Genomic DNA, 25937 nt, shown 5'->3' with positions numbered 1-25937 from the left:
TTCTGCCTCGGGTGCCCAACATGTGTACCATGCTCACGATTCTGGTGCTGTTGAAATATGGCTTCCTGCCGGCTCGCTGGCAGACCTTGCTTGCCGCCAGCACGACCAGCTCGTCTGGGTGAGACTTGGGCTCGAGCGTGCTTTACAACCGCACAGAAGCCCGGCGTGACATCAGAACGCCACGGCGTGGACCATCAGACGATGGTTTTCAATATGTCGATCGAAAGGGAAAACAATGTCTATTCTTAGACTCGCACTACATGCTTTTGGAGACTGTGGAAGGATTGTGGTGTTCCAGTTTAAGATGGTCTCATACGTCTAATGAACGAGGGCGAGTTTTCGATCGTGACTGTATCGACTTTGGGTGATCTTTTCCCAGGTTGAATGAGTAAAAACCTGAAGTCATGAGAAACAGCCTTGTAGAATCGTAATGAAACAGGTTCGTGCAATGGGCACAGGCTACGATTCTGTTTTAAACTTCTTGTTAGCAGAGCTATTTGCAAGAATAAAATTTGAGTGAAATGTTATGAAACCAACTTTTTTCATTTCAAACACAGTACTTTCGTCTTCGCGCTTATAGTTATTTAAATTTGGTGTAGCTCAAATACTACACACAATATCTAAAATATCACTGTGCAGTAGTAACCAAAAATTCAATAAATTTAGTACACTGAAATAATTCATTTTCAACCCGTTCAACGCTGTCCTACATATTGCATACATTCAGGGTGGTAAAATTTAGTACAACGATCTTCGAAACGCGATCTAAGTAACGCTTTAACTTGTAGCTCCTTGCTTTGCTCTTGCTGGTGGGGAAACTATTGACTTTATCATCTGTTTCTCTCTCACAATAATTACAGAGTACAGTGCGTTCAAAACTTTTGGCGAAATTTTGAAAGGGCTTGGCTATAGATTTATGATTTGAGCGATCATTGTTCAATATGTATTTAAATCATTTAAACTGATATAATTATACTCAGATTTATATTAATATCTATGGTGCATATATTTCCAAACTTTTTTTGCTATTATTTTTAATACCTGTGATGCATTAAATAATTTCATTCATCTAACATTATACGGCCGGTTCCAGCACCTAGCGGCATCGCAAGGCCAGGTGAAAGCAGGAAAGCAACAGTGGTAAAAGAAAACCCCCCTCGTCATGCTTTTCCAGCGCAATGCTCTCCGGTTCACGGTACAGCTCAGCATGCGATCATATTTACTTATGATCGCTCGATGGTAATTGCATAATTTATGATCACCGCCACAAGATTGTATTCGTCAGTGCCGTATGTGCTGCGAGCGGTCGGTACTGGGGCGATTGATTGATGCGAGTTATTTAGAGGATTGGTGTCATTATTACAGATACCATTTTTGCCTTGAAGCCGCACCGGCGCGCCGTTCGATGGAAAATGGGTTTCTTCGGCCCAGTCCGAGCGGTTGTCCAACAGGGAGATCGTTTTTCACCGCTCGCGCACGAGATCAGCGCTTTTGCTGGGTGTTTTGCATGTGCATGGTTGGCAGGGCCGATCGAACCGTTCGTCCTTCGAGAGGGCTTTGCTCGTGTATGCCGATGTGGTTCCTACTTTAAAAATGGGGCAAAAACATGCTCCCACATCGCACCAGGCTGTACTAAAGCGATCGAGGAGGAGAAAGATCACATGCTCACGAGGCAACAGCTAACGCCAGTGGCCACACAGTGATCACTCGTGTGTGTGTGTGAGGGTAATAATAGTTGCATTCGCACACAAAACAAAAAATAACCAAAGCGCCACCGGTCACCCCACAGACTCCGGCACGAGTGCACATTTTGCACCGAGGCGGGTTTCGTTGGATGATATAATCGGACATTTAGAAGAGCACATAATTGTCGGTCTTGCTGGTGGGATTGGGCGTCACTAATCGATGCGATTCGAGGTAAGCTTTCTCACCCAGAAATGGCTTTGGCCGCGCAAAACTGCTAAGGGAACCCGCCCAAAACGGCCTGCCCGACCCAAGCAGTGGCTCTTGTTTTTTTTTACCACCAAGCCCGATGCATTCGAACACCACACTTGACGGTTCTGCGAAATGAGGTCGATCTGTTCGCGATCCTAGGGAGCAGCTGCCGTAGCCACTGCACCGACCGATGCATTGTGCATGTCGCAATACAAGCCAGTTGCACGAGTGTGCATTACTCGCAGCAAGCGCCCGCCAGTGGGGGCAGAGAAAACGAAACGAATCGAGAACGGTTACGGCGGTAAAATTTCCTTTTGCCATTAAGAATCTTGTTTGACGATGTCTCATTGTGCCGCCGGCTTGACTGGCTCGGTTGCAATAAACCGGCGCCGGTTCACTGCTTACTCGGGTCGTTTCGAGGCTCGAGAAATGGCCACCCGGGTCGGGTTGGTGGTTCGCGAATCGTTAGATAATTTTCGTGTGTGATCTCCGCTCCAGCTGGTGCGAGGTGTTACGTAATGCAGCTCCTGCGCCGGTGCACGAGTACGGACGCGTGTATACGCGCCACTACGGGCTGGCGCACAATCAAGAGCGAGTGCCCGGCTGCGGAACGCTCGAAAAAGGATGCAAAGTCGATGCGTGAGAAAGCGACGGTGCATCGGAGTGAGTGATTTCGATGGCCCACTTACGGTAGCATACAATGTCTGCTAAACGGAGGAAAATAGTATACCCGGGGCCACGGGCTCATTACGAATAGGAAAAATAAGACGTTGATTAGAATTGAGCAAGAACGCGCCATCAACTACCGTCACGTGCTTCTATAGTGGAAAATGAAAATTGCAGACCCACTTTAGATGCTTCACATTGATCCACTGCAGGTGTAATATGGTCGAAAAGGGTTATCGCGAGAGTTTTTCCTCGGTAGCGTGTTACGCAACGCTTGCCCTCATGTAAGCGGCTTTATATCAGCACTTGCTGTTTGATAAGTAAAACAGACCCACGGCAGGAAATACAAAAATGTGCGAAAACCCCACCCATACATCATTACGTAGCGAATCGGCCAATAAATTATAAAAAAAAAACTTCGCTCACACACAGCCACACATCCACGCAACCAATTCGCGTTTCGTACGATCGTTGTGCAAAATTTGCCCCCATTTCTACCGGGGTTTCAGTGAGCATTCGATCGAAAGCCAATGAGTTTTCCTGTTGGCTAAGCCCATCAAGGTGCCGATTAAAACACCAAACATACACCATCACCACCGGGACGACCGGTGAAGCCGATCACGGCCGTCATTTTCTCGCCCAGAATCGAACAAACTTTCGGGCCATGAGGACTTTCCCGAGCGTTACCCATAAAGCGCTCGATGCGGCTAATAAATTCGATCACCGAATGAATTTCACCAAACTCGCCGCACCGTATAGAAAAGAGCGAGCGGGTGGATTTCCTGCCGATCTACGCCACCTTCGCAACGCACGCTGTACCGGGGCAGCGTTGGAATGTGGAGGATTTCGATTTTCCTCCGTTTTCCTTTTAATCCGGAGGAAGTTGGGTGTTTTTATTTTCTTTTCTTTTTTTCAACATCGGTGCAGCACCGTGATGAAATGGGTGGTCGATTCGACGCTCTTCGCAAGGCGAACTGGTTACTACTAGTTTCCATCATAAAGCCAGCCACTAAATCCAAAATCCGTTTACTACCACCAAGTGTGTGTGTGAGTGTGTGGCAGACGATGGCCACTGCTCATCCGCCCAAACTGCGGAGGGTGCAAGCAGGCAGCGAGGATGAAGAGAAAAAGGAAAAATAATAAATTTAATTGACGCGCGTTGCGTGTTAGGGGGGGGCTTGTGTCGAATCGAAAAGTGCTTCGACAATTTGTGCGATACCTTCGATGGAGTTGCTCACGGGAGAAGAAGACAACCATTGAAACTAAATCGAAAACGGCACGGATTTGATTTTCTTTTTTTATTTTTACTCTACTGAAAAGGGATGTCCGTGAGCGAGCTGAAAAGAAACGAGCCACCAATTCTTGCGGTCCATCAATGTTGCCCGTGGAGCGTGTACCGGTGAGTCTTCGAGCATCTATCTGCTCTTAGCCGGGAGGCCGCTCAACCGTAGCAAGTGAAATTTTCGGACGACCTCGGTCGCAGAAGCGACCGGGGATTAATCTATAATCAAGCGGATAATTTTGCGAGGGCAGACCATTTTTCAAAAGCAACTTTGTCCGTTGCCAAAACTGTAATCAATTTTACATGCACCAACAATGCCAACGGTGCATTTGTACACGGTACCTTGCGTAACGGTTCGAGGATGAGTTTAGTGAAATATTTCAATTTCTGACGCTATTAAGCAGCCACACGGCCTAATTCCGTTCAATACCACGCCCAATGTGCATGCTCAGAATGCCATACATTTGTGGAAAAAAAACTTTGCCTCATAATCTGTTTTATGTAATGATGATAGGGGTAGAAATTCGGTCGCTCGTTTCGAACGGAAACCACGGAAAAAATATTACTCAATCACAATGGGCGGTGCATGATGTTTGGTAGGATTTGCAACAAATCGGATGCATCCTCTCGATGGAAAAGATTGAATAAAAAAGTGCTATATTTCACCCCATGATCATGGATGTGCGCCTCAGGCCTTTGTTGGTGCAAAAACACTAAAAGGTTAGTGAATTCGACAAAAATTATTTAGAGTAGAGTACAAAATGATAAAAATCGATCAGCCATTCATGGTACTAGCGAAGCAATTAATAACATTCCAACCATTATCAACGGTGTGAAACTACGGGGTTTAAAATCGACCTTTTGTTCGGACAACCATATTAAACCATATTCCCATTGTACTGGCGCACGGTTTCAAAACTGCTCCAAATCGCTTAAAACGCCCCAAAAACACTGTCAATCATCGACCACGCCGATGCTACAGCCTCTAATCCCTTGTTTACGTAAGCCCACCAACTAATAGTAAACATTGGCAGGCCGTTGAACGAAAGACTTCAATGAGCGGGTTGTGGCTGAAATTCAAGCGACGAACCCTTCCAATCCATCACCGAGCGACCGTTCCGTTCCGTTCCGAGCATGGTTTCATTTCATGCCATTGCTCCAAATACCGAGCGACCTAGATTTTGTTTTCTGTCTCATCAACGAACGGAGGCTGGTACCATCGTAAGGGGAAACCACGCCGACTTCAGCAAACTTTGCGAACCCTCGCGCCTTCTGTCATGTCGGCCGATTTTATGCTACGACCGGGACACACGCACACTTACGCCCATTAAGCTCTGGCGAGCATTCCCAGTCCCATTCCCCGAGGCGCCGCAGAAGCCTTTACAGCATCTCTCACAGTTAAAACGATGCCAACGGGACACAGCTTTGGTGTGGCGGACGATGGATTGCCACTCAGTCCCTTCCGGTGGTGCCCGAGGTTCAGTTTACTTACAATTTCCCGTCAACCCTGTGGGACCACGAGAGAGCAAGAAGGAACGATCGCGATGGCAAAGGGCACACGAAAAACAAAACAAAAAATGTGAAAAAGGGGACACCAGCAACGAAATCAAAAACAAAACAAAAAAAAGCTCCATTTAAGCGGCCAGACCGAGCGTAGAACTAATACGTTTATTTACGTCCAAACATTCATGCTACGGGGCTGAGATTGTTGGGGACCCCTCGAGCCTAGGATTATGCCGCTACCATAGACGGTAGGGTCGGTTGTTTCCTTCACTCGCGCGGCATGAAAAGTGAAAGCATTGCAGGTCAACGCCATTTGACCAAGTTACCCAGTGCCGGGCTGGCGTAGTACGCGTGCCCTGCCATACATGTGTGTGCATGTTCGTTATGACTCCATGATGCGATCTCCGCGATCCTCTGGCTGATCGTCCACAACCAACCCAACCCAGGAACCCCGCCCAACGGTGACCTACGGACGATTGTAGCATAATGTGTGCCATCGCAGTATTTACGCTATTTTCTCGCTCTTGAGCCATCGGGCACGAAATTAATGAAGAAAAAAAAAGCGATGCTTGTGTGGCGAGAAAGGAGGCTCGCCTGGGTAAGGGAAGCAACAAAAAAAACGCAAGAAGTAACAACGAACGTGTACTACTGGCACGAAGGCGCACGGGCCATTGCGATGGCGCACGGGCTCATGCTGCGTGCCCTCCGGCACGGGATGCGAAAGGTAGGACCATTAGGCTTGGAGTGGTGGTTTTGCCCACAGCGAAGAAGACGGTAGCGGCAAGAGGCGAAAAACCAAAAGTGCAGAAGCAGAAACGCAACAACAACGCGACGCGGTGTGAGGCTGAACGCGAAGAAAACGAAAAGGAAAACGCTTCGGTGGAGTTGCATAATAAAAATCTATCATCAAGACCGTATAACCTATATCTCGCTAATTAATCGACCGGGAGACATGCGGTGACGGGGAGCCAGCGACAAAGAAAGAAAGAACAATAGGGCCAAGGAGAGAGTGTGCGTGCGTGCGTGTGTGTGTGTGCAGTCTGGTACATTGGTAAATATATGTACACGCGCAAATTAGGCTTCATTAGGGCCACCGAGAAGCATCGCGGATGGAAATTGTTCGAATTTTCCTCCCTATTAGAGTCAGTTTCACGCGTCTGCAACCGAATTGTCTGTTTCTTTGACTGATATGGGACTTTTCTGCCATTGTTTTGTACGGTGCGATGAGGATGCATTACGAATGGAATTTCCCGTTCCAAGCTGTCGTCAGCTGTGGCTAATGGTGGCTTGATGGTTTCGTGTAGATTTGATTGCTCTTCGGTGGCAAAACTGCGTTTGCAGACATTCGGAAAGAAAACCTCCGCGATGCATCGAAGCTCACCCAGCGTGACAGCGTCTTTGCCAACGCGTGCTTATGCACTCTCGTTCGACTCTCCAGCGCCCACGATCGACGGGTGCTGCGGCTCATAAAGGGCCTTTCGCGATCACACAACAGCCGCTTGCATGCCCTCGAACGCGCACAAAAGGCAGGATCTGGCCAAATCTGGCCGCAATCTTGCAGCCCTTGTTGCAGCCGAGTGGCGGCTGGAATTTTCCTTTCGCACACCACCACAAGGGTGCACAATGGTAATTATGATGATTTATTTGACACCTTCGACCGGACCGAGCTCGAGTAGTGCAACGTCGTGGAAGCGAAACACGTCGATCGTGAACCGCAACGATCCACTTCAGCATTTACGCCAGCCGCGGGCATTTTCCAGGGCTCGCGGTGCAGTCACATATGCATCACCAGCACACGATCACCGGCCGGGGACTGGCAGGAGTGAGATAATCGAATCAATTAAACATCCATTCTGTGCGTTCGCGTCACCCTTTCGAAGCAAAACCCTTCGGCCGGTGGTCATCGAGGTGGAAAAGCCAAAAATATGACTTTCAAACTGCGCTTGAGAGATTCCAACGATCGGCACCGAACCGTCGATCGTGCTTCCGTCGCGAGCGTTCGTCTAGCTGTATCACTGCGAGGATGGGCAAAATTATGCACCATCGCTTCGATTACATGCCCTTTTGCAGGCAGGGTGGGCCACGGATTACATGACGATGTAAATGCGTGTTAAAATCGAAGCCACCCCAAGCCTGAACAAGCGCCCTGGTGAGCTCACGTGAAATTACGTTAAATCAATTACAGCTCGCCCTGCCTGGGCACGTTCGTGTGTTGCGATCTAGATCGTTACTAAACTTCCGGAGGATTTGGGCATCCTGCACACTAGCGTGCCACGGTTCGTTGACAGTACGCTGGAAGGGGTGCGCCGTGCAGGTGAGCGAAGAAGAAAGAAAGCAACAACAACAAAAAAACCCTCGCACACAACGCCGCGGCCGCGGAAAACTGTCCGTTCGCCGGTTTGCCAATTTTTACTTATTTTCGCCATCTTCCTTTCCGTGCGGCCGCGCACTACCTTGAGGTTCGCTTCCTATGTACTGTGGCCGGTGGCTTTTATTCCTTCGCATTTCGCTGCCTTATGTATCGGACCGATCGTCAATCGATTGCATACGGCATGGGCCGTCGGTCGCATCGGGCTTGGCGTGCGGTACGGGGATTGCGCTTTTCACTCCATTGTTGTACTTCTGTTGGGTCGAGAGGGGAGTATTCATTTTACTGCTGCGCCCTTGCACCCACCGAGTGTGGTGGCGATATTTTTCGATAGGTTTTTTGAACCCCCGTTGGCGCTTTGGGCGAGTTGCTTCTTTTTTGATTTTGCAACCGAACACATTTAGCCATTAATTTTTATATATATTTTAGCAGTGGCTGTTATTTACTTTTACCCGAGGTACGCTCGTTTTTATGCACGGGTTCGTCTGCTTCCCTGTCTCGCTTTGGCTCTCTATCTTCATCGTTGTGTCTCTTTCTCCTTTCCCAACGTCTAATTGTCGAATGGTTTGGTAAGCACACCGATCGTTCGTTCGTTAGCCCAACCAGCGACGATCCTCCCGCGAATGGGTGTGTTGAGTCTGTCTCCGTATGGGGACGATCTTCGATCGAAAGCTACGATTGCATTACGCACAAGAAGACGTGAATGAGGATGTTTCGGAAGGCCGTTAGCTTTGCTGTAGTTTTGCGTTCGACGGCGGAAGAATTCATCACCCAAAACGGATGCGCTCACCCGAACCCGAAAGATAACGAAACAAATTGGTCGCAATCGTAAGGCGTCCACATATAATTAGCCGGAAATCGGTTGGCTTGAAGTTGAATATGCTTGAAACGAATGGCCTTGTGATTATGGAAATGAAATAAGTATGCCTCGAGCGCAGCGGTGGAGAATTTTCATGCAAAACCTTTTAAAATTGCTTTTTTTTTGTTAATCAATTTTAACCGTTCAACACGTTACCGTTCACAAAATCGGTATTGATCAACACCCATTTTTATTGATCTAAGTACAAAAAAAACCCGTACATTTCAGCTCGAGCATTTAAACAATGGCCTTCTAACGGCATTTTATGTAATTAATAAATTATCATGCAACACCGACGCACTCGCACGTCCCGAAAATCGATCGACAGATCGATCCACATTACATTCCCGGCCGGAGTGTGTGATGTTCTCGTGCAGGGGGAAAAAAATACAACGCGTTACACCCAAGTGCAAAAATTACCACTCAACAGCACCATCACCATTACCCGCCATCGGTTACACCTGTGAAAAAGCCAGCCACGGCACCGAGCCTTACGCGACCGCTCGATTGGATCGGAAAACTGTATGCATAATGTTACGAATACGCTGCAGTTGGCCGTTGGGTTACGACCGACCACCGCCGCTCAGTTTTGACGTATGTTTTCCACCGCCCCCCCCCCCCCCCAACCACCCCCACCCAGTAGTTCACCTCCTTCTCGCTTCTTTCTCGAAGGCTCCAAGGCTTTTTTGCCCCTCTTCTTCTTTGGCCACCGATCCTTTTGCCACAGCCAGGCTTGAGATCATCAAATTTTACACCCCATGACCGATCGCGGGTACCGGCGCGGGGGAGGGCTCTGGCGTAGAATCAGCACACTGCCCCCAAACCGACCGGGGCCAACCCAACACCCCCACCCCTCCCCCCCCCCCCCCAGCTGACCATCGAGCATTTCTTTTGCCCAACACCGTGCCAAGGCTGACGAGCGGGAGGAAAAGCGAAACCGAAGGGAGCGAGATGGAGAGAGCGCAAACCGAGAAAAAAAAAAATACCACCCCACACAGAGCCGGGAAAAAGAAGTCGTCACCAGCTCGGTGCCCCCGGTGCGGTTCGGGTGCGCTTCGTTGACGGCCAGCGAAGAGGGCAAAGAAAATGTCTGGGTAATGGGTTGGAAATGGCGGTATGGTCCAACCACCCCACAGGGTAGGGAAGGGAGAGATTGGTGGTGGCGTGAAAATGGCGTTATTCACTCTCTTTCTATCGGCGTCCGGATCGGGGTGTATAATCCACCCCCCCTCCCCTCTCCCACTTGGGCACCAACCGAGAGCGTAACGGCCGAAGCCACCGGTGTGGAAGGCTTCACGGCGAGCTTTCGCAGGGCGACGGATGGTTCGAGGTGGCTCGCGGCGGTGGAAGGGAGGGCGTGAAAGGGTAGCGGTGGGACGGTGCCGGAGGAGAAACCCGTCTGTATAAAAACCATCGGCAGCGCCAAACTCACCATCAGTTGTCTACTTGCTTGTTTTACAGAACACATTTCGCTCGGATTAAATATGAAATTGTTGGTAAGCAAAACATTTCGGTGGCCTTTCTTTCTTGAGCCGTTTTTGGGAGCCAAGTTTTTCGGTGCAACGCAGCCTTTAGTGAGTGGTTCGGGGTTTGGCGATGGTGTAAAGAAAGATGCACAAAATGCACAGTGACAGTGAGCAAAAAAAGGAACTCCCAAGCGTGAATCTCGACTCCCAAAAACGGGAAGAGTCCTGAGCCTGAGCACGTGCAATAAGTTTCGTGATTCAAGAGTGCCTACTACACATTCCTAGTCGAGTGAAGCTCTAAGGGATCCTCGATCTAGTGATCGATCCTTTCGACCGGGAAGCTCATCCAGCTTCGATCCCTATTCTCGGCCGTTCCCGCACTTGGCGAACGGTGGCTAATTCGACGCGAATTTCGCTGGCACGATGGCAAAATGATCTTCTCTCTAACCTGTTTCTTGATTTTGGACGCATTTCTTTCGGAAACTTTCGAAAAAGGCCCGAATCAAAAACAACCCGATCGAAGGGGTGAAAAAGCGCGAGCTAAAAAAAAAAGAAAGAAGCCTCGAAATCATCTCCGTTTCCCTTTCACGCTTCCGTGCTTCGTTGTTCCGTTGGTTTGCGCAGCGGAGCGACTTTCGTTTCATTTACGAACGGAAAACATTCCATTCCATGCAATTACTGGTCTTTTCCCTCTCCGTTGTGCCGGTTTTCATCTTCTTTTGGGCACAATGTGCATTGCTCAACGGGCGCTCGGTGGTCTAGGCTACTGGCGGTCGAGTTGGAGCACGATCATTAAGGCAAAAGCGGTGCGCAAACGCGAACGCGGTGCAAGGTCGTTGGGCTTCCGGTTGCGAATGGTTCGGAAAAACGCTACTCTCGACTGCGCTGAGATCATTCACCTTCGATAGGTCTGTGGAAAACGTCGTAAGGACGAACTAATCCAGCCATTTAGAAGTGATTTAGTACAACGATCGTTGGTATTTTGACAGCTCGATACGATCACTGACTTAGTAGGCTCGATCAGGGAGATAATTTCAGTTACGATTGTTTTCGATCACCTCCATCTCACCTTGACACGTGTCTTCTTCCCATTTTTCTTCTTCCCACCAACTCTAGGGCGTTGTCTGCCTTTTTGCCCTGGTGCTTTTCGCATCAGCGGAAGATGAAAAGAAACCAGTGGCGGAGGCCAAAGTAGATGACAACAAGGCGGCCGAAACTCAGGCGCTCGATGACAAGAAACAGGACAAACGTGGACTGCACGGATGGACCGGAAGCTTCGGTGGCTACGAGGAACACCATGAGGTGCCGCACTTCGAGACCCACGAGGAAAAGACCCTGACCGTCGTCAAGAAGGTCCCGGTGCCATACCCAGTGGAAAAGCACATCCCAGTGCCAGTCGAGAAGCACATCCCTGTCCCGGTGAAGGTCGGAGTGCCCAAGCCCTACCCGGTGTACAAGACCGTCCACTATCCGGTGAAGGAAATCGTGAAGGTGCCAGTGCACATCCCAGCCCCGTACCCAGTTGAGAAGAAGGTCCCAGTCGCTGTCCATGTTCCGTACGATCGTCCCGTCCCGGTAAAGGTGTACGTGCCAGCTCCTTACCCAGTAGAGAAGAAAGTCCCAGTCCCGGTTAAGGTGCACGTCCCGGCTCCGTACCCAGTGGAGAAGAAGATCCCATACCCGGTGAAGGTGGCTGTGCATGTTGAGAAGCCATACCCGGTTGAGAAGGTCGTCCACTACCCAGTCCACGTTCCGGTCGATCGTCCAGTTCCGGTCCATGTCGAGAAGCCCGTGCCAGTCCCGGTGGAGAAGCCTGTGCCGTATGAGGTCATCAAGAAGGTCCCGTACCCAGTCCATGTCCCGTACGATCGTCCGGTTCCGGTGCATGTCGAGAAGCCCGTGCCAGTCCCGGTGAAGGTCCCGGTCCCACAGCCCTACCCGGTTGAGAAGCACATCCCGTACCCGGTCGAGAAGCACGTGCCGTACCCAGTGAAGGTCCCAGTCGAGCGCCCGGTTCCAGTTGAGATCGAGAAGCACGTCCCGGTTGAGGTCGAGAAGCCGGTGCCGTACCCGGTCAAGGTTCCGGTCCATGTTCCGGTGCACCATGAGGAGGAACACTACCACCACCACGAGGAGGACCACTCCGAGGGACTGAGCGAACACCACGACTTCGGTTCTCATCACTAAGCCCAGAAGAGCTCCCATCATTTCATTATTTATATCGCAAAACTTGTGATCTTAGTTGCTAGACCAAGCGCAGGGTCGTCTGCGGCTTGTCCATCGCCCCTCTTCCATCATAGCCCTATCCCTGCTGCCCCCCAAAAGCATAACCCTGCAATGCTCCGCACCAAACACCGTCGGGTTCGCCGCAGGACTCGACGGGCACCCGATAGCTAGCGCAAGATCCATCAACGCCCGAACGCTCTGTAAAGTAATGTCGAAAAACTGATCAAAACGAACATCCTCGAATTGTACCACCCACCGGCTGCGTGCGGATGGCTGCGTGCTGCCGAACGATCGTCGGTCAACCCCCCCGAGTGGAAGCTCACTCTTACGGACGCAGCCAACGGCGAACCGCGACACGCATCGACGGCAACCACGTTTCAGCGCAATCGGGGTCAACTGATCGCCCCGAGCTGGCGGGAAACGGGACCGTTTGGTGTCCGGCCGTCGTCCGGTTGACCCTTTCGAGTGCCCTCGGGCCAACGTTCGTTCACCGGTCGTCACGCAGCCAACGCCGCCGATTCGGTGAAAATCCATCCGGTGGAAAGCGGAAGTCAAGCGAAGGCTTTAGTCTCTCCAATGGGTCGTGACCCTGGGGCGGCAGTGATGCGCAGCCCAAAAACGTTCCTAAAACCCCCAGCACGGTCTGGAGCACGCCCGATTGGACAGAGAAAGCCAGTTCCGCGAACGAGCAGCAGTAGCAGCAATTTTTTTGTTATGTAGATTTTTAACACGGCGTAACCGCGCAGTCAGAAACCAAAAGCCAGCAGGCCGGCCGAAATACCAAATCGCACACGCGGATCGCTGGCAGAAGGATGCGCAGGCGGAAGTGCTGTACATATCGAAGTGCCGAACATTTCAAGATTATTTTTGTTTTCAACCAGCTTTCAGCCCGCATGACCGCCACCCCAAGAGGGTGAGCGATCGAACGAACGAACGAGGAAGTAGAAAGGAAAAGAGAAGAAGAAGAAGAAGAAGAAGAAGAAGGGAAACGATCGAAAGTTATGGAAAAACGCACCCAACATAGGCCAGCCCGACGTAACTGATCATGGTTTTTCTTAGCTTTGCGCTCCTCTCATTATGCATTGATTGTTGTTTATTTTTTGTTTTTTTTTAAATATTTTTCTTTGCTCTGTTTACGATGTAAAAAAGAAAGGAAAAAATGAAATAAAAAAATGTGATTGTAAAAAAAAAATGAGCTCTCTAAAACCCTTATTGACTCTCATCCGAAAGAAGGTGCCCCACGAAAGGAACCCTTAGTAGAGTGGCTCGACACTTGGGAGCTCCTTGAATGCGCCTCTCGATCGCGAAACGGTGGCTTCGTTCATCGCAGAGGTTGCAAAGACACCACCCAAGTGGACACACAGCTTCTGGCAAGGCTCCTTCAACGCCTCTTGAGCGCGACGGATTGCGCAAGGCTCGGTCACATGCGTTGGGGCGCGTGAGGCAAGTCACCAACCGGCACCAAATTATGCGCATTACGATTACGCCACGTGCGATGCGCCGAACGGTTTCTGGCGCACTTATCGACCGATGCGTCGATTTCGATCCGGAACGGACTCGCGTATCGAGAGCAGCGACGAAACAATACAAATTGCACCAGGTGAAGTAACACGGTGGCTGCCCGTGGCTTCACGAGACTTCCTGTCACCGGGCGGTTGTGTGGAAATTCGGTCCAACATAACACGCACCGAGCGCCATCGCTTTGCGCAAGGTAATGAGCGGTGTCAGTTGCGCGCGATTGCGCGAATCCAAGCCTCGGGGGAGGCGATCGAGTTTGGTAATCCCGTGCTCCGTGTGGCGCTGAGATGAGAAAGTGCACGATTCCTACACGCACGGATCGTTGGAAGCCAAACCAGCAGTGGCTGTGGATGCATTGGGCGAGCGAGCTGAAGCGCATCGTATACGGTAATAACTGGCGGTGGAAAACGCTCGCGGGTGCCTCGGTCGGGCGATTTCCACCGTGGAAAGCTTTCGCAAGGTACGCCACGGTGTCGAGTGTGTGCCGTCATGTCACCGATCGTTGGAGTGATCTTTTTTGACAGCGACTAGGTCTGACGGTTTGAAAGCTCCAGCGGATTAAGCCCGAGCGCTGTTACAAAACGAAGCCCCACTTTAGCGTAGATCAGTATAAAGGTGGGGCAGTTTAAGAGACCCACAATGATTTTTATTACGAACACATTCTTGACTGTTTCGAGACATATAATAGTATAGTTAAATGAGATGGAAAGTAACGCAACTCTCCGGTCTACTTTCGAGTTGGTTATGTAAATGCCCTGAAAATGGCTTTCCAAAGGTCAGATGGCAACAGAGAGTGTGAAAAATCGATACAAATTAACTGTGAATGACCACGAGGGATCGTACTCACTTGATGTAGGGAATGTTCGCCGCGACGTGATACTTCGCGCCAGGGTCAAAGTCAAGTTCGGACCTCAGCACCGGCGGCTTAACGCCTCCATATTCCTCCCTGCGGTGTCATGGTGGCAAAAAGGAAAAGAAAGGGAAAAGCGCTCTTATAGTCCGTCCATCTTATTGCCGGAACCGTCGCAATGCTTGCTTCCATGGAGGAACGTGTATGCGCGTTCCACGACAGCATTCCGAAGGGCTCACTTACCTGAGCAACCACCAGTGGCAGTTGTACTGCTCCTTGCGAATCCGCTTGCTGAAGACGTCATAACGCCAGGCTTCAAGGGCGAGCGCGAACGGCAAAAAGACGACCTTTTCCATTGCGAGCGAAAACAGGAAATTGATGTCGTGCGCCGTGTCGTCGACGGACTTCTGCACGAGGCCCAGATTTTGCAGGTGCTTGGGCGACGCCACTGACAGTGAGATTGCGTCACCGATCGCTTCGTGGAAACCTGTGGAAAAAAGCCTCTCGTCTGGTAAGTGATCGGGTGATCGTACACGTGCTGAAAGCCAGAGAGAAAGTCACTCACCTGGGTTTGCACCGTCGCGGAACACCTTCGGATTGTTGCGATAGTTCAGGAAGTACTGGATGTGCGCCAATTCGTGGTGGACGGTGATGAAATCTTTATGCGTTACCTGCGTGCACATTTTCACGCGGTAGTCCTTGCCGGTACAGAAGTCCCACGAGGACGGTTGACAGAGGATCGGTCGATCTGGTGGCTGCGTAAGGATGGACGAAGCCCAAAAGTCAGGCGGCATCGCGGTCATGTTCATCGAAACGAAGAACTCCTCCGCTATCTGGAACATGACGAGTGGGTTGTAGCCCTGCTTCTGCATTTCTGGCGTCACCTCGAGGAAACTGCGACCCGGGTAGGGGATGACAATGTCCAGAATGTTCTGCCAGCTCTGCCCATACATGTCGCCTAGTATGTGATCGGGCAGTGGGGCGTTTTTGTTGATCTTATCTGGGCCGTAGAACTCGCGCAGTTTACGACGAACGTACGCGTGAATCATCTCGTAGAGAGGGAGTATCTCACGCCACACTTGCTCCATCTCTTCGCGGAAATTGCGCGACTCGTACGGAAACGTCCAATAGGAAGACGCGTCGGTGAAGTCTGTATGAACGAGAAAATTCCCATTTGTTAGAAAATCCTGCAAATCATCCTCCTATTAGCATACTCACTGTTCACACGCCCAGCATCGTTGGTCAGATCGACGAGCTGCTCGAAGAGATCGCGCATGTTTCGGCCAGACTTTCGGCGCCACTCGAGCCATGTGTACTGCAATTCATTCCAATCCCGGCTCTTTGCCATAATCTGGGGGTGAGTGTAACACTTCGCTTAGTAACAGTGACCGTACTAACCGATCATAAGTTTACTTACGTCTTTGAGGTGCGGTTGAAGACGCAAACCGCACTCAAACGGTTGCTCGTACGCACAGATCGAAGCCCCGTTAAAGATGGCCAACATATCGTTGACGATTCTGTTGTACTGTACGACGAGATGGGGTTACAAGATTGCCAATCACGCTAAATGCCATGTGGTACTTACTCTATCGAGCTGATCCGGCGGTAGAGCACTTGGACCGATGATGGACATCAGCCGTACCTGACGATAGAGCTTGTCATCGAAAATTTTCGTCTGATCTATCCGCCGCATCTGATCCCATAGCAGGCGCTGGAAGTCGTTATATCGTTGCTGAGCAGCCAGCTGTAGGAAGGTGAAAGAGTATATCGTATCGATTACATTTTCCTTGAGCCTGTATTTTTTTACAATGAACTTCTATTCCCTGCGCTGGGCGTTGAGTAAATATCTACATTGGCATTGAAATTAATGAAAAAGAGCTTTATTGTGGCTTTGAACATCATCTACGAAGAATTTCAAATACTTCTAAAGATAATTCCAAAATTATCATTCACCACAAAAGGCGATTGTCACTGCGTCTGTTTGTTGCTAACCAAACATTCCGCTCGTTTGCAGTGGTATCTACAAAGCGTACACCTGCAAATACCCTGAACCGTACTTGGGTGCCGTAAAACAATGCTAATTTCTGCATCTCTGAAACTCTCAGCCTCAGCCGACTCATACATAAACATGGACGAAGCCGTGAGTTGGACTCGCTGGATGTCACTAATCACCGTTCTTTGTCAATGTCACCGTCAGTACGGTTAGTACGGCACTAGTTTTCCCACAACTGCTGTTTTCCTGACCACGACACGACAACCGTACTGCGATCATTATCGTCTTAAAAAACAACAACCGTTTGCTGGCTTGAGCCGCGTGCGCGTTTAAAAATACCGTTATTTTTGTGACCTTGTAACCGGAGTTTTCCACACAGAACCTTACCGCTTCGACCTGCGTCGCCTCGTTGATGTTGGTCTCGAAGTTCCACTGGGCCGCAACGTTCAGCGAACACTCCAGCGAGCTTTTCCGGTCGATCTCGGATAGGAAGGTGCGCAGCTTTTCAGTTTCCGCCCGAAACCGTCGTTCGTTTTCTGCTCGGAACCGTTCTTCTTCAGGGCTTCGGTAAGGATCGCGGTAGTTAGGATCATCCGGGAATCGATTGCGATCGCGATAGGCAGGATCGTCACCAGGGTTTCGTTGAGATGGATCTCTGAATCCTTGATCACGGAAGTTTGGATCACGGTAGCCCGGTTCGCGATAGTTCGGATCACGGAAGCCTGGTTCGCGATAGTTTGGATCGCGATCACGTCCACCATAGCTTCCAGGATCATTGGGATTAAACGGTCGGCCGTTGGGGTTGTAACGATTGCGATCGTTCTCATCTCGGTTTGGATTGTATGGCGTGCGATCGCGATACAACAGTGGGTTCTCTACATCTGACACGTACCGATTTCGATTCCGATCATCTCGATCTCTGTACAGCAACGGGTTGTCGACATCGGAAACGAGTGGATTGGGGCTTCGATCACCTGCGTATCTCTCGTTTGGAGTACGCCCAGGATCGAATCCTCGATCTCCACCGTATCGATTTCGATCGTTGAAAGAGTATGGCTGCAGGTTCAAAAAATAAAGCAAAAATCACTGATAATCTCACGTTGTCCTTTACTGATCACCATCCGGTAAACAGCTCTTACCGAATCCGGTCGATCTCTCCTATCGTAATCGCTATTAGCACGTCCCTGTTGCTGTGGTGGATAATTGGGCCGTTCGTCTTCATCGTCTTCGTCCCCATCGTAGGGTGGACCGTACCGTTCACTCCTGCTACGATCGTGTGCATTAGTCCCTTCTCCATCAACACGCAAGGGCACTCTCGTCGGTGATGCTTCCCCACTGGGAAATACCACTGGACGATTCCGATCCGCTCCCGGCGGTGCCAAAGGTGGAAGATTTAGCTGTGGATCTGCCTCACAATAAACCGATTGTAGCACCAGCACCACACAGAGGGTGCACCTAACCAACGGCACCAACATTACGCAATGCAGCCTGCGGGCATGTGCTTGGTGGAAACAATTCAGTACAAGGTGTTCCCTGATGAAGGAAAACTATTCGAACGGGATTATGCTAATCGCATGTGGGTTTGCGTTTCGGCAATGGGTGCGTTTTCACTTTCACTTAATTTTAATGTATTCCACAGCACACAGAAACAACACGTCACTGTACAGGCGTGCAATTCATAACTTTTTACAACGCACCAGGGTTAGAAACATATTACGTAGTTATACAAGAGGAACACTTTGACACTATTCGGGAGGGTTGAAAAATGATGTATTTAAAACTAACACGAATGGCACTAGCTGCAGATTCTTTGTATGTTTTATACTTTTGCTGCTTCATTCATTTATAAATTCATTTGTGTTTAGAACCTTTATTTCCAATCGAAGGCAATTTGGCAAAATTCATAAAAAAAATACACTGAAAAATCCACAATAGCTTTCACCTTATGTATAAACAAACACAATAAGCTCCCGCAAGGATATTCGTCACAAGGAATATCTGGAATAATTCTCGATCGCAGGATCCCTTCCTTTGTTCACAATTATTTCATAGGAATCGATTTCGAATCACCAGCTTTACCTGCACTTCCGCTCTCGACGGGATTCTTACGAAATTGTCCATCCGCGACGAGCAACCGAACGAAACTGAAAGCTCCCGGCGTACAGTCCTATCGGTCCCGTGGCGTACTGGCCTCCATACACAGGCAACCCCCCGGGTCGGAAGTGCCAGGTCCCAAGCAATCAAGCCAATTGTCATATGGTTAGAGCGGGAAATTTGGTTTTTCCTCCCCCACCCGGTCGGCGACAAAACCATACCCCTCTAATGGTATTCAAATTAAGTGGCAAAGCGAAACGGCAGTACCCTGTTGCCCAGTTGCCCACGGTCATTCGAAGTGTTTTCTCACTTGCGCAAGAAAACAATTACGCGCCATCGGGCCATGCATCCAGCACCTGATACCCGCTCGGGAGATGGTGGCTTCTAGCTGGTGTTCTTACGCCGTACGTGTATGTGTGGGCGTGCTGCACCACACGCAAGACCTGCCACTGGTAAATTGGCACACGTACAGTGCGTACACACACACAAACACACATACACAACGGACAAAATGTTCCCTCTCCAACGCCAGATGAGATAAGAATGGAAGCATTCATGTGGCGAGTCGGCATGTTAATGAAAAATTAAACCTAAACGTCGCGCGCATGACTCAAAGCGCCAATATGCGACGGAGCAACAATGCGGCCGCACACCGGTGCAGTTTGGGGGGGTTTGTAGCTCCCCTATCAGGCCCACCCTCCTCGATACGGGTCAACGGGGTGGAGGGAGAGTCACAGCGCCGTGGGAAATTGCTGGGAACCCGGTCGAGTGTGCGATATGTGTGATAGTGGCCTCCCGAGGCACCGATGGCTCGGAACAATAGGATTCTTTCTGTGGCTTCCCATGGTTCCGTGGGCCTCCCGCGAAAGGGTCGATTTGCGGCAAACAAAAACTGTCAACCAATTTTTATGGCCCACCACGCGCTGACCGCAGGAACGTTCTTTCGAGCGACCGTGAAAGCTCGACTCACCACATGGTCAGCACGCGTGCCACGCGGATACGGCGGTTACAGGTGATATTTACGGGCTGACGTGTGTGTTTTTTTCTTCTTCTTTTTGTTCCTCTTTTGAGTATGGAAACGGTGACAAGATGCCGCCCGCACTGACGAAGCCGTCGATGATTCACGCTAGTTATGGGTTAGGTAAATTTTAAACAACCCCAACCATCTCAAACACCGCACGCGCAACTCATTGTCATGGAAACGCAATCCCACCGCATCCCAAATAACTGGCATAGTTTCCATGCGTGACTTACGATCCGATACGTTTGTGGGTAGTAAAAACTAACCTCCATCCGATCGTATAAAGTAACCCTGAGAATCTGTCGTCGATCTCTCGTACTCATCATAACACTCGCTGAAGGTACAACCGCAATGAACGGAGCAGCCTTTCTGGGTATTCAACTGCTACTTATACGGTTTGGATTGTCCTTGGCGGACTTGCGCGTGTCCTGCTGTTACGCAATCATCAACAACAAAACGCACGAGTTTCTCGTCCCCAGTGAGCTCGGCGATCAAGGTGAAAGCGACTTCCAGTACGCAGTGGCATCAAAGAGCAGTGGATTCGCCAGCACCTGGAGATTTCAACAGCGTCAAGCAAACGGAGAATCGGTTGTAACGTTACAGAACTTGCAGACGAAACAGTTCCTGTTCACTGGTGCACACAATTTTCTGTACACGGTGGACATGCCTAATGGTGCTAGATCGTACTATCTACTCCCGAAGGGCATCGAAGGTGGTACGATCGCCCAACGGAACGTTCTCGGAGGGTTTCTGGAGTACGTGCGAGCGGAAAAGTATCCAGGATATAACCACGCGTTCGTGAAACACGGTAAACTCATTGAGCGTAGCTACTGGACGTTTATTCATCGACCGTGTCTCTGTTGATCCTGGTGATCGATGACCGTTAGTGCTTAAAACAAAACATGCTACATAATACACGTTTACACCTCAGGTGTTCCGTGGTTCTATGCTCTAGTATGGCACACATTCTGAAAGAAAATGGAATAGAAAATATATCAAAAATTAAGCTGATCGTTCCAATATCCTTTGCCCATAACTTACTCGTGGTTTCTTCCCATCCAACGTGGGCTCCAAGGCGATCGTTTTCAACCACCAACCAATCGTACAACGGCTGGAAGTACTCGATCAGGGCGTCCGCGTTCATGCGTCTTTCTCCTGTAAGCACCTCCATCGCATCGGGCCACGGCTTAGAAGAACCCAGCTCCAACATCGCTTTAATCGCATTGCCCGCTTCAACACTCTGATAGATATCGCAATCGTTCAGCGTCTTTTCCGGATCCCCTGGAACGTACTCTCCTGCCTTCTCACAAGCAGCACGATGGAATTGGAACTGAATTATGAACGATACAAAGTAGCGCAGGTATTCGACATCAGCCGACACGTGGTACTTCGCGGGTGCGTCTAGATCAGCTTCCGAGCGAACTACTGGAGGTTCAACACCTCCAAATTTGGAGCGCATCTCCCAGAACTTGCAGTTGTACTCTTCAGGTTTAATGTCCCCACGGAAGATTCCCCAACGGTACTTGTCAATCGTGTAAGCGAACGGCAAGAACACAAGCTTATTCAAGGCGGCACTATAGAATTGATTCAGCTTGGATTCTTCGTCCAACACAAAGTCCTTCAGGAGGCCAATCTTTTCGAGATGCTTCGGGGTGGAAACCGACAGAGAAAGCACATCACCCACGGCCTCATGGAAGCCAGGGTTGGCTCCATCTCGGTACATGCTGGGAAGGTGTTGATACTGCAGGAAATACTGCACATGCCCTAGCTCGTGGTGTGCCGTGAAGAACTGATCCATCGTCACGCGAGTGCACTGCTTAATACGCACGTCATCCGTCTTCGAGAACTCCCAGGCGCTAGCATGGCACACCAAATCCCGTCCGTCATCCGGCTTCTCGAGAATGCTCTTCTCCCAGAATGAGCTGTAAGAGCAAAATGTACAGTGTTAGATTGACAACTTCAGATCGGCCAACGTTTAAAAAGCATACTCTGGCAACTTTGTCATGTTCAACGACTGGAAGAACTCGTCACCCATCTCGAACATTTGAATTGGATTGTATCCTTGGCGAACCATCTCTTCCGTCACGTCCAACAACTGGCGATCGGGAAATGGACTGGTGATATCTGCGACTCCTGCCCAATCCTGTGCCCACATGTTTCCAAGCAGGTGCATCGGAATCGGACCCTTTTCGGACACCACATCATCTCCGTAGTACTTCCGCAGCTGAAAGCGCACGTTTGCGTGTATCTGCTCGAACAGTGGACGTAGCTGCTCCATCACGGCGTCGACCTGTTCCTCGAACGTATCGTCCTCGTACGCACTCAGCCAGTATTCAGCACCGGTCGCGTAATCTGCAATTCATGTCACCAACAAAACTGGTTATCACACGGCCACACGAAAACGAATCAAACTCTCATCTACTCAACTATTCATCCGCGCTGCTTCACCGTTCAGGTCGACATATTTCTGGAAATCGTCTCGCGTTGGGGCTCCGGCCGCATCGTACCACTGCTGCCAGTAGTACTTCAGCTCCTCAGGGTCACGGCTGGTGGCAAAGATCTCCGTCAGCTCCGGTTCAAGGGCCAAATCGCACTTGCTACCGTCGTGGTAGTCGCACACCTTCACCTTAGCGTAGTTATCTTGCATCCTATTGATGGCGTCCAGCATGTCAGCGAACTTATCCTCCGGCAACACGGAATATCCCAGTTTCGTTAGCTTTCGCATTTTCCGCTTCAAATCTTCATCTTGGAAGCTCTCATAGTCATACTTGTTCAGCGTATCGGCTACTTCCTGCAACGAGCACCAGTGACGATAGCAAACCACCAAATTACGTAACGCTCTAATCATTCACGTGGGTCACTTACTTTGAGGAACACGGCGTTCGCAGCAGCCACCTCATTTTTCACCAACAAATTGGCATCGTTGATATCGGACTCGTAGGCCCATTCGGCTTCGACGCCAACATTGCGCCGCTCCAGAATCTCCACGTCAATATGCTCCACGTAGTGGCGAGCTGCGGCTTCTTCATCACCGACATCATCGTTCCTTGAACGAAGTCGGCCACCGAAAGCACAGCACACCAGTGCGAACACCACAAGCACAACCGAACGGATCCTCATCTTGGTGAGGCACACTTAGAATCAAGTTCAAAACTGGTCCATAGACGCTCATTTGCATTGGCTTTTATAGGTGCTGGCTTATCACACGCCGGTGATGGTCAAAGTCACTCCTCAGCTCTTCAGCTGTGCCACAGTCCGTGCTTGAGATCCATCAATGGGGTTTTACGGATGGACAGTCCTACCTCCAGAGCTGATAACGTGTGCGTGTTGGGAGGAGAAAAAAGCAAGGGAAAACGTGCCGGGACTCAAAAATAAATATGTATCGTTGAAGGGGCCCGTTTGCCTATTATCTCTCGCACTGTACACGGACAGCTTTGGGGTGTCTGGAACGAGCATAATTCTTTGAGAAGCGATCCGGCTCTGTACGTTATTTACAAGATAATTACCTAAATCATCAGTCGACTTCTTAGCCAGCTGTTGACCAATCTGTTTGTTATAAGACAACAGAGAGGTTGTCGATTTTTTACCGCTAAAATAGTATGCAAATTTTTCAACTTCTGTTGAGGATCAAATTCCGTCTTAGAAAATGTGATCGTCGTTGTTTGAATTTTCTGAATACTTAAACCCGTACCGCTATCGAGCAAACAAGGAGTGGTCGAAAATCGTAGTGAAAGTCACGTTTCGTTTTTTATTTGTAAAATTCTGATCGTTTCGGATGTATACAAATAAAACCAATTTCCATATGATTCAAATTTAATGTATTAGCAGCAATTACAATCGATCATCAGTTATTTAGATACACATTCTGCAACAAAGACAAAAATGATGATGGTTTTAAAATTCAATTTCATTGAACGATCTTCAATGTATACTTACTATCAGATGCCTCCCATCCGACAGGTACTCCGAGACGTTCGTTCTCGGCCACCAACCAATCGTACAGCGGTTGGAAGTACTCGATCATTGCATCGGCACTCATACGCCTGACTCCCGTAAGGACCTCCATCGCATCGGGCCACGGCTTAGATGCTCCCACCTGGAGCATTGCCTTAATGGCATTACCCGCCTCGGTGCTCTGGTAGATATCGCAATCGTTCAGCGTCTTTTCCGGGTCACCCTTAACGTACTCTCCTGCCTTCTCACAAGCAGCACGATGAAATTGGAACTGGATGATGTATGACACAAAGTAGCGCAGATACTCGACATCGGCCGACACGTGGTACTTGGCTGGAGCGTCCAAGTCCTCTTCTGAGCGAACTACCGGGGGCTCGACCCCTGAGTACTTCGAGCGCATCTCCCAGAACTTGCAGTTGTACTCTTCAGGCTTAATGTCCCCACGGAAGATTCCCCAGCGGTATTTGTCCAGTGTGTAAGCGAACGGTAGGAATGAAAGCTTTGTCAAGGCCGAGCGGTAGAACTGATTGAGCTTCGATTCCTCGTCCAGCACGAAGTCCTTCAGGAGGCCGATTTTTTCGAGATGCTTCGGGGTGGATACTGACAGCGACAGTACATCTCCTACTGCCTCATGGAAGCCAGGATTCGCACCACCGCGATACATGCTGGGAAGGTTCTCATACTGGAGATAGTACTGGATGTGACCCAGCTCGTGATGCACCGTGAAGAACTGCTCCATCGTCACGCGAGTGCATTGCTTGATGCGCACATCTCCTTGCTTCGAGAAATCCCACGCACTAGCGTGACAGATCAAATCGCGTCCGTCATCCGGCTTCTCAAGGATACTCTTCTCCCAAAATGTTCTAGAAAGAAGGAAGACTGTTATAACGCCCATTGAAGCTAATAACTCCAACATTATGCTCACGGAGGCAGTTTGGTCATGTTCAGCGACTGGAAGAACTCGTCACCCATCTCGAACATCTGAATGGGATTGTATCCCTGTCGGACCATCTCATCCGTCACATCCAGCAGCTGACGGTCTCCGAACGGGCTGGTAATGTCCGCGATGTTGCCCCATCCCTGCGCCCACATGTTACCGAGCAGGTGCATCGGAATCGGGCCCTTTTCAGATACGACCCTCTCGCCGTAGTACTTGCGCAACTTGTACCGTACGTAACCGTGCAGTTGTTCGTAAAACGGTCTCATCTCTTCCATAACCGCATCGGCTTGTTCTTCGAATGTGTCGTCCTCATACGCGCTTAGCCAGGATTCGGCACCCGAGTCATAATCTGTGACAACATATATCAATCCGTCATCAAATCATCTCATACTAGCTGTAGCTTGCTACACTCAACTGTTTAGCTTAGCTGCTTCGCTGTTCAGGTCGACATATTTCTGGAAATCCTCTCGCGTCGGGGCTCCGGCCGCATCGTACCACTGCTGCCAGTAGTACTTCAGCTCCTCCGGGTCACGACTGTTAGCCAGGATCTCCGTCAGCTCCGGTTCCAAAGCCAACTCACAACGGGTCCTATCGCGATACTCACACACCTTAATTTTGGCGTAATTTTCTTTCATGTTGTTGATGGCGTCCAGCATTTCGGTAAACTTTTTCTCCGGCAACGCGGAATAGCCCAATCCCACGAGCTTCTTCACGCGTCGCTTCAGGTCTTGATTTCGGAAGTTTTCGTAGTCGTACCGAGAGAGATGCTCCGAGATTTGCTACAGAAAAAGCCCCAATAAACACGCAATCAAACATTCCCTTCTGGCAGATGGCTTCTTTTCGCTAGCTACCTTGAAGAAAGCGGCATTTTCCGTAGCGACCTCGTTCTTGGCGTCCAAATTATCGTCCGTGATGTTGGAATCGTACGCCCAATTCGCTTCACTGGCGGTGTTGCGATGGGCTAGGATTGCGTTTTCGATCCCATTTAGGTACCGCGATACCTCCCGTTCCTGGGCTGCCAAATGCGGGTGCGGCCAAACACTAGCACTCACGTGACACACGAGCCCAATGGCCACCGTGATTAAAAATACGCACTTCATCTTGCAAGGGCACCTATCGCTCGAGAAGGTGCAACTAAGCGCTGGCAATCGATTTGCATACGTATTTATTTGCTTACGATATCTCCGGAGACCACGGACAGGTGTCTACCGCAACGACTGATAAGTGATAACGATTTAAACCGTGCGCAGTCAATTTCGTTT

General features: G+C 49.9%; 4 protein-coding genes across 4 annotated transcripts in view; 1 reads left to right on the top strand and 3 right to left on the bottom strand.

The window, feature by feature from the left end:
- LOC128725479 (angiotensin-converting enzyme) overlaps positions 1-18141 on the bottom strand; it is a 56196-nt gene extending 38055 nt beyond the window's left edge. Inside the window, exons 1-8 of the mRNA XM_053819231.1 lie at positions 17806-18141; positions 17054-17722; positions 16259-16417; positions 16091-16198; positions 15892-16024; positions 15239-15823; positions 14917-15160; positions 14671-14769 (exon numbers count right to left, since the gene is read on the bottom strand). Of these exons, the coding sequence (XP_053675206.1) occupies positions 14671-14769; positions 14917-15160; positions 15239-15823; positions 15892-16024; positions 16091-16198; positions 16259-16417; positions 17054-17722; positions 17806-18141 (2333 nt within the window). The remainder of the gene's footprint in view (positions 1-14670; positions 14770-14916; positions 15161-15238; positions 15824-15891; positions 16025-16090; positions 16199-16258; positions 16418-17053; positions 17723-17805) is intronic.
- LOC128725480 (skin secretory protein xP2-like) lies at positions 10098-12266 on the top strand. The gene is made up of 2 exons (XM_053819232.1): positions 10098-10109; positions 11196-12266. The coding sequence occupies exons 1-2, from the start codon at positions 10098-10100 to the stop codon at positions 12264-12266; spliced, it is 1083 nt and encodes a 360-aa protein (XP_053675207.1).
- Positions 18142-20725: 2584 nt separating the features above from the next.
- LOC128722525 (angiotensin-converting enzyme-like) lies at positions 20726-22901 on the bottom strand. Its single transcript, XM_053816194.1, has 5 exons — positions 22647-22901; positions 22209-22572; positions 21770-22133; positions 20812-21703; positions 20726-20749 (listed from the first exon to the last, which is right to left on the bottom strand). Exons 1-5 carry the CDS (start codon positions 22899-22901, stop codon positions 20726-20728), a joined length of 1899 nt encoding a protein of 632 aa, XP_053672169.1.
- Positions 22902-23307: 406 nt separating this feature from the next.
- On the bottom strand, positions 23308-25775 carry LOC128722520 (angiotensin-converting enzyme-like). The gene is made up of 5 exons (XM_053816189.1): positions 25527-25775; positions 25091-25454; positions 24661-25024; positions 23718-24598; positions 23308-23327 (listed from the first exon to the last, which is right to left on the bottom strand). The coding sequence occupies exons 1-5, from the start codon at positions 25773-25775 to the stop codon at positions 23308-23310; spliced, it is 1878 nt and encodes a 625-aa protein (XP_053672164.1).
- Between the last annotated feature and the right edge of the window lie 162 nt (positions 25776-25937).

Source organism: Anopheles nili, chromosome 3 (assembly GCF_943737925.1).
Source record: "Anopheles nili chromosome 3, idAnoNiliSN_F5_01, whole genome shotgun sequence".
Taxonomy (NCBI): Eukaryota; Metazoa; Arthropoda; class Insecta; order Diptera; family Culicidae; genus Anopheles; species Anopheles nili.
Note: the sequence above shows the minus strand (reverse complement) of the source record. Positions and strands in the feature narration are given on the sequence as shown.

Excerpts from the sequence above, each read along its gene's own strand:
- LOC128722520 (XM_053816189.1), bottom strand. The coding sequence starts at position 25,775 with ATGAAGTGCGTATTTTTAATCACGGTGGCCATTGGGCTCGTGTGTCAC. Across the intron at positions 25,455-25,526 it reads AAAATGCCGCTTTCTTCAAG|CAAATCTCGGAGCATCTCTC; the intron begins GTAGCTAGCGAA and ends CTTTTTCTGTAG. Across the intron at positions 23,328-23,717 it reads CGGATGGGAGGCATCTGATA|ATTGGTCAACAGCTGGCTAA; the intron begins GTAAGTATACAT and ends TATAACAAACAG.
- LOC128722525 (XM_053816194.1), bottom strand. The coding sequence starts at position 22,901 with ATGAGGATCCGTTCGGTTGTGCTTGTGGTGTTCGCACTGGTGTGCTGT. Across the intron at positions 22,134-22,208 it reads TGAAGCAGCGCGGATGAATA|ATTACGCGACCGGTGCTGAA; the intron begins GTTGAGTAGATG and ends CATGAATTGCAG. Across the intron at positions 20,750-20,811 it reads AAACCACGAGTAAGTTATGG|AATGTGTGCCATACTAGAGC; the intron begins GCAAAGGATATT and ends ATTTTCTTTCAG.